The sequence below is a fragment of the Vigna radiata genome, chromosome 7, assembly GCF_000741045.1.
Source record: "Vigna radiata var. radiata cultivar VC1973A chromosome 7, Vradiata_ver6, whole genome shotgun sequence".
NCBI lineage: Eukaryota > Viridiplantae > Streptophyta > Magnoliopsida > Fabales > Fabaceae > Vigna > Vigna radiata.
This window is the reverse complement of record NC_028357.1, coordinates 12,361,258-12,368,572: the sequence shown is the minus strand read 5'-3', so window position 1 is coordinate 12,368,572 and position 7,315 is coordinate 12,361,258. Positions and strand designations below refer to the sequence as shown.

General features: G+C 34.6%; 1 protein-coding gene across 2 annotated transcripts; it reads left to right on the top strand.

The window, feature by feature from the left end:
- The first annotated feature begins 1,286 nt into the window (after positions 1-1,286).
- Positions 1,287-6,865, top strand: LOC106768853 (sucrose transport protein SUC3). Of its 2 annotated transcripts, none has more exons than XM_014654213.2 (14): positions 1,287-1,864; positions 2,035-2,100; positions 2,472-2,570; positions 2,656-2,720; positions 2,834-2,918; positions 3,032-3,065; positions 3,208-3,307; positions 3,648-3,723; positions 4,183-4,542; positions 4,681-4,824; positions 4,995-5,228; positions 5,384-5,447; positions 5,535-5,578; positions 6,374-6,865. In XM_014654213.2, the coding sequence occupies exons 1-14, from the start codon at positions 1,604-1,606 to the stop codon at positions 6,539-6,541; spliced, it is 1,800 nt and encodes a 599-aa protein (XP_014509699.1). In that variant the 5' UTR covers positions 1,287-1,603; the 3' UTR covers positions 6,542-6,865. The 2 variants fall into 2 exon arrangements, with proteins under 2 accessions (XP_014509699.1, XP_014509700.1); XM_014654214.2 differs by having other exon boundaries at positions 1,812-1,864; positions 2,681-2,720.
- Positions 6,866-7,315: the final 450 nt, after the last annotated feature.

Below are 7,315 nucleotides of genomic sequence, written 5' to 3'. Positions count from 1 at the left end.
TATCAAAGAAGACAAAAAACCCACCTATAACCACATGCATGCATAAATTTCCCTTGCATGTAACACCTAACCTATACTAAGGTTATATAAGAGAAAACTTATTTTGAAAATATGAATGAGTTTCATGAATATAAAACAGACTAAACAATTACAAGAAAAAAAATATATAAGAAAAGAAAAAGAATAATTATAGAACTCAAGACAAAAATAATAATTAATATATATATATATATATATATATATATATATATATATATATATATATATATATATATATAAACGTAAACAAAATAACAAATATACTTTTTAAATCTTGAATTTTTCAATTTTGGCTATTAAGATTTTTTATTGAAAATATGAGCATTATTAATCAATGGTTGGGTTCATGCATTTATCTGAATCTTAATAACTATTTTACTTGTACATACTATTACAATTACGTAATGATATATTTATTTTCGATTTAATATTAAAAACTTATAACATTTTAGGCAATTTAAATTTATATCAGCTAGTCCGCCTTGCTCCATCATTTGCTCATACATGTTAAAGGTTTTATGAGATGGGTCAACATAAGTCAACAAACTCAAAAATTCAACTCACCCCATACCTTTTTTTTATGAGTCTAAGAGCTTTCGCATATTGTCATATCTATTTACAACAAACATATTAGATTGGTCATTTCTAATTAATAGTCTTCAATTCCCATTTTTATTTTTCTCATAACTTATTAACTAAAAATACCAAAATATAAAATACCTTTTTATTCAAACTTTAATATCTTGTTTTTACAAATTTCCACGAAATTGTTTAACTTAAATATATTCTCATATCTAATATTCATTCATTATTTCTTATTACTTGAATAAAAAAAATTATCACTTTATTCAGATGAAACTAACATTGTTTGGACTTAAAACTATTTAATTGGTTAAAGAAAAAAAAGAGAAATTAAATTCATGCAATGTAAATTGAAATAACTTCAATGGTATTGTAAATATAAATCTTTAAGACTAAACGTAAACATATAACATAATAAAAATTTATTTGTAACAAATAAAAGTATTTATAACGTTAGAAATACGAAGGTGATATCAATATTTTTAATATAAGTTCTTACCATTTTCAGTTCTTTAAACAACACTCTGAAAGTAAGTAATGCTAAAATTCTTATCCAAACTAAGAAATGGAATTAACTGCCATTTAAATTTCTTTTACATTTGTGATTATATTAGTAAATATGGTTGCTTCATTTGTTTCCTTCATGAGTTTGAGTTTCCAAAAGAAGTGGGTCACCTCAATAAGGCGTGGACCCACATGCGGTCGAACTTGCCACGTGGCAGTGTAAGCAGGGGGCGAGTACCATCCTTGACGCTGCTGCAACGGAGCAGATCATATCTTCCTTGCGACCATGGTAGCCTCCATTTCTTCTTTCTTTTCTTCGCCCGCCCAAATTCTTTGACCTTCTTCCTTTCATTTCCATTCATAGTCCCATTTCGCAGAAAAACAAAGATAAAAAGAAACCTAAAAGTCGTCGTTCTCTCTTCTTCCGTCTCTCGCGTTCGGGACCTCGATCCGCGTGAATGTCCAAAGGGGCGTGGTAATGGCGGGGAAGTCAGACACAGTGTCGATCCGCGTTCCTTACAAGAACCTCCACGACGATTCTTCCGCTCCCGAACTCGAACTCGTAGATGTCGACCACCGCGGCCACCGGATCCACGTCAACTCGCCGCCGTCAATTCACTCGCCTTCGCCGCCAAGCAACAGAGCTTCCTTGGTCAATCTCGTTCTCAGTTGCACCGTAGCCGCTGGCGTCCAATTCGGTTGGGCCTTGCAGCTCTCTCTCTTAACGCCCTACATTCAGGTCCGGTATTTGCGGTTGCGTGTTTCACCAGATCCTTCTCTTTCGCGATTCGATTTGTTATTGCAATTGGAATGAGGATTTGTCTCTATATTAGTTGTTGAATTTGCAATGTGTGTCTGGAGCGTGACTTCCTGATTAACTATGTGCATTGTTGCTACATTTTGGCGCAGACGTTGGGAATAGGACATGCTTTTTCTTCTTTTATCTGGCTTTGTGGCCCCATTACAGGCCTTGTGGTATGTTAAACTCTTCCTTTAATCTTTTTGACAGATGCAGTCATAATCTTTGAGTTCAGTTGAACGTATGCTTGTGTTGTGTTCACCGTTTTTACAGCATTAGTTAATGCTATGTTGAACGAATTTATCTATTTTACCATGAATCGGCTTGTGTGCCGAACTCCTTGTTTATTCATGTTTGTCTCTTGCTGTTTCGTTCTTGTGTACTGTAATTTAGGTGGATCTGATTTGTTCTTTGATAAATAAATCTGTAATTCGCATTGTGAATCACTTTTTCTGGAATGTTGACGGGTTGATGTGAACAAGTTTATGCTTCTGTTCTTGTTGCTTTTGAACTAGTAAGTCATATGTTTGCCTTAATTTTTCTTAAGGTTCAACCCTGCGTTGGTGTTTGGAGTGATAAATGTACATCGAGGTTTGGCAGAAGGCGGCCGTTCATTCTGGCAGGATCTCTTATGATATCTGTGGCTGTAAGCATCGGTGTATTGGTTGTTTACTTTAATTTACTTTTCTACGCTACAGTATAGATAAGCTAAGTCAAGTCTTGTAATTTAGGTGATATTAATCGGATTTTCTGCAGACATTGGATATGTATTAGGTGATACACACGAGCATTGCAGGTTACTGTTGCCAACCTTTTGTTCTTTTCTTGATCATTTTATTTCTTCGACTTCTTGAATTTCTCCTATGTGACCACTTAGGCGTTAATAAATTCATATATCTGGAATTGTAGAACATTTAAAGGAACCCGAACAAGGGCTGCTCTTGTATTTATTCTTGGGTTCTGGATGCTGGACCTTGCTAACAACACGGTGCAGGTAAGCTTGTTAAATTAATTGGTATATTCTTCATTATATATTATCTTTTTTGTACAGATGCAGTTCTGCAGCTGAAAATTTGATCTCCTTCATTTCTCCAATTTAATTTGTAGGGTCCTGCTCGGGCACTTTTGGCTGATCTGTCTGGTAAAGTTTGTCCGCCTCACTTGTTTTTTTTGCTCAAATTCTCAGCACCCACCATAGGATTATTGATTTTCATATTCTACAAAATACTTGTTTGTTGGGTAGTGAGGAGACGTCGTGCTACTAAAATTTTGCTTCTATCTAGGTCCTGATCAACGTAATGTGGCAAATGCTATATTTTGCTCATGGATGGCAGCTGGGAACATCCTAGGATATTCTTCTGGTGCTAGTGGAAAGTGGAACAAGTGAGACTTGGCTTGTCTTTTGTGCTTATTTATATATTTTTTCTGTCACCAATATTTGATGTGTTATTAAATCAGTAATGGGAAACAAGACGGGAGATTTGGTTTTACACCTGTGAAAAGATTATGCAAAAATTCAGCCCTTTGAGAGAAACCGGGTAGTCTACATAATGGATCCGGAAGTGGTTTTGGTAAATAGATTAACGTAAATCCAAAGATAGGAATTGGGTTTTGTTATTGTTATTGTTGCTTTTCCAGAAATATGCTGGTTATGACTTTGTATATTGTACTATTGTTCTGTTTATATTTCATACTAATGCTTTACCGTCTCTTGTCTAAGCAGATGGTTCCCTTTCCTGACCACAAGAGCTTGCTGCGAAGCCTGTGGCAATCTTAAGGCAGCATTTCTTGTGGCTGTGGTAGGTTACTATTAAATTCTGCTTGATTGGACCTTCATTTTTTACTTGTTAGTATACGTTGTCAGTTGTCAGACATCATAAGCATGACTTATCCTAGAATGACTATTTTTTTTTTTTTTTTCCTTTTCCTTAGTACTGAAAAGTAAGCTCTTCCAGTTTGTATGGTAGTTTTTTGTATTCATTTATTTTTATTAATTCTCTAGTGGGACGATAATCTTTACTTGCATTATCTTATGACACAACAACATCTGTACTTGCATCCTCTTGTGCTCAACATCTCTGCCGACCGAACTCTTTTATGAAAGCAAAGAGAAATTACTATTAGGAAAAGTTTGTGCTGTTATGGGGTTCGGTCATTAGCTTAATGATCTTCCCAGTTAAATCACATACTATTAAACTTAAAAGTTGTAATGCATAATTGATTTAATAGCTTGAAATCCCATCATACAATATTGGCAGGTGTTTCTGGCATTATGCACATTTGTCACCCTATATTTTGCTGATGAGGTTCCACTTACTACTGCAAGTCAACATCATCGCTTGTCAGATTCTTCTCCTTTATTAGATGAACAACAACAAAATGGTGTTGAATTTTCAAAATCAAGGCCTTTATCTGTTATGGGTGAATCCAATGACCAGAGAACTGAAGATCACATTGGGAAAGAGGCAGAGCTAAATCATAAGAATTTCAAAGCTGGGGAAGATCATACTGAAAATGTAATGGATGGGCCTGGAGCAGTATTGGTAAACTTGTTGACAAGTTTAAGGCATTTGCCTCCTGCTATGCATTCAGTCCTGATTGTAATGGCTCTCACTTGGGTAGGTACTGCAGTATTTATTTGTGAAGGTTTCTGCTATCTGTGTTCTCAAATCGGTTGTGAAGGCACTTGGTTTTTTGCTGATGCTTCCTATATGCAATCATTCTTATGTTCCCTTCAATCATGTTTCTTTCTGCAGTTGTCATGGTTTCCCTTCTTTCTGTTTGACACGGATTGGATGGGGAGAGAAGTTTATCATGGTGATCCAAAAGGGGGCACTTCTGAAATAGATCTTTACGATCAAGGTGTTAGAGAAGGTGCATTTGGTTTGCTATTGAATTCAGTAAGAACTCAAGATTGAGCATGTTTTCTTAGAGAGATTTCTCTCAAGATTTGCTGACGATGATCTAGAACTTCTTTTCTCTTTATGTTAAATTTGGGTTTTTGGATTTTTTTCCTGCCCAATTACTGATCTGAGTCATGTCATTTGACGCTGCTTTTATGGCTTCATAGGTTGTCCTTGGAATTAGCTCTTTCTTCATTGAACCAATGTGTAAGTGGATGGGCACGAAATTGGTATGGGCACTGAGCAATTTTATTGTCTTTGTCTGCATGGCTGGCACTGCTATCATTAGTCTGATTTCCATTCGAAATCATTCTGGAGGGATAGAACATGTAATTGGAGCAAGTGTAGCAATCAAGAGTGCTTCCTTGGTTGTGTTTGTTCTTCTTGGTTTTCCTCTTGCAGTGAGTATGAGCTGTTTGATTTTTACATTTAAACTATTTTGTTGCACCACCGATTCCGTTTCCTTTTAGATCTTCTGAAGCAACCATTCTATTATCTTTATTAAATATCTAAGGGAGTTCATTCATGACATGATTATTTACCATATTTGTGGCAGATTACCTATAGTGTACCATTTGCTGTCACAGCAGAGTTGACTGCTGATTCAGGGGGTGGCCAAGGTTGGTATTTGTTGTAGATAATTTTGATATGCTGAATATTTGGTCTTTTAAAGTTTCTGATCTCAAGATGCTTTGTTGGTTATGCAGGATTGGCCATAGGAGTTCTAAATCTTGCAATTGTTGTTCCTCAGGTATTTTTCTTTTACTTCTCTAGTATTACTGTCTGTTGCTCCACCTTTCTTAGAGTGAATCTTTTGGAGTTACAAAATTGTCTTGTTTTATATTGTTTTATCATTGTTACATGTGTCTGTTCATACTACTACATTAATGTTGTGCGGTGTGGTGTTTTGATCTTTCCTATGCAATTAAATCTCCAAATTTCTTCCTTATTTACTATTTTTGGACACAATTCCAATGGACTTTATTTTAGAACAGGGTGCATAAAATTTATTTATAACTGAAAAACCACATTGAATATTAATAAAAATAGGTACAAATTTTGTCTTAGTCCGTGTAGTTGTAATTCAGTCATTTTAATCCTTAATCGTTATTTCATTCACTTTTAGTAATGCATACCATTTTTAATCTGTTAATCTCTTATTGTTTAAATTCATAGAAATTAAAATGGACTACAACAGAATGTTCAAGAACTAAAAAAAGATGATTTTTACATGAGACAAACATTAATGTTTAAAATATGATTTTTACATGAGACAAACAAACAAAATTAATGGTTGAACAACTAAAAATAAAAGGTGAAAGACTGTTCCCTCTATCCTAAACTCGCCTCTCCCTTCATTTTTTCCTGTTTTGTATTTTCTTATTCATTTGTATGATATCGGGAGGAAACTGTTGGCACTGTGACCAATCAATGGTTGATTATAGCTCTCTGTAATAGTTTTCCTTGATGACATCTTACACTTTTAGAGTTTGAGTTTCTTGTAAATGTTGTGAATTCGGTTTTGATATATTATTGGCATCTTTAGATTATTATATCCCTTGGTTGTGGTCCCTGGGATGCTCTCTTTGGTGGTGGCAATATTCCTGCCTTTGTTCTGGCCTCCGTTTGTGCTCTGGCTGGTGGTGTAATTGCAACTCTCAAACTGCCAAATCTATCTAGCAATTTCCAGTCTACAGGATTTCATATGGGCTAGCCCTTGGGAGATCTATTCTGGCAATATTTTATCTTGTACATGGAGAGCTTACACCCAAAATATGGAGAGCTTACACGATGATTACTACTTGCTTTCCAATCCACAGAAGGCGCATGCCATATTCAAATTCATTCATTTCCCCCCACATTATGGGTGTCTGTATTTTATGTAACTCACTCAACAGTAGAAGAAAGCTTAGGGCATATAGTAACACGGTTTTGTAATCTCTCATGCATTCACTTATGCCTTGTTCGGATGATAAGTGTAATATCGAAGCAAAAAATAATAATGAAATGAAAAGAAATACAAGACGTGCTAATGAAATGAAAATGACGTACAACAAAAATGTTTGCGAATAAAAATATGGTCAACATTTTTAAAAGAAATAAATAATCAATTTAATACATGTTTTGTAAAATTAAATAAATATTTCAACTCTTTACTTCATTATTTATACTAATAATATTTATATATAATGCCGTAAAAGTATTTATTTTGTTTGTCCTAATTTTTATCTCCAGATTCAATTAGAGAGTTAATAGTTTCCAGAGTAGTTTAATAAATTATTTTCTAAAGCACAAAATTCCTATGGAATATATACGAAATTCAACAGAAAATGGGATTGAGAATTATTGTGAAGGAAAGCCCACTATGCTTACCATACAGTTTTATGCCTGTGCAATTTCTTCCTTCACTCCCATATTTTCTTACGCACCCTCATAAAACATTGTAACCGGAAATTGTCTCTCAAGTGATTCTAATAGTATTATCCTA

What these genes read in the sequence shown, in the direction of transcription:
- LOC106768853 (XM_014654213.2), top strand. Translation starts at nt 1,604, where the DNA reads ATGGCGGGGAAGTCAGACACAGTGTCGATCCGCGTTCCTTACAAGAAC. An exon ending in TCTTAACGCCCTACATTCAG is followed by an intron (nt 1,865 to 2,034) that starts GTCCGGTATTTG and finishes ATTTTGGCGCAG; the next exon opens with ACGTTGGGAATAGGACATGC. An exon ending in CAGCATTTCTTGTGGCTGTG is followed by an intron (nt 3,724 to 4,182) that starts GTAGGTTACTAT and finishes CAATATTGGCAG; the next exon opens with GTGTTTCTGGCATTATGCAC.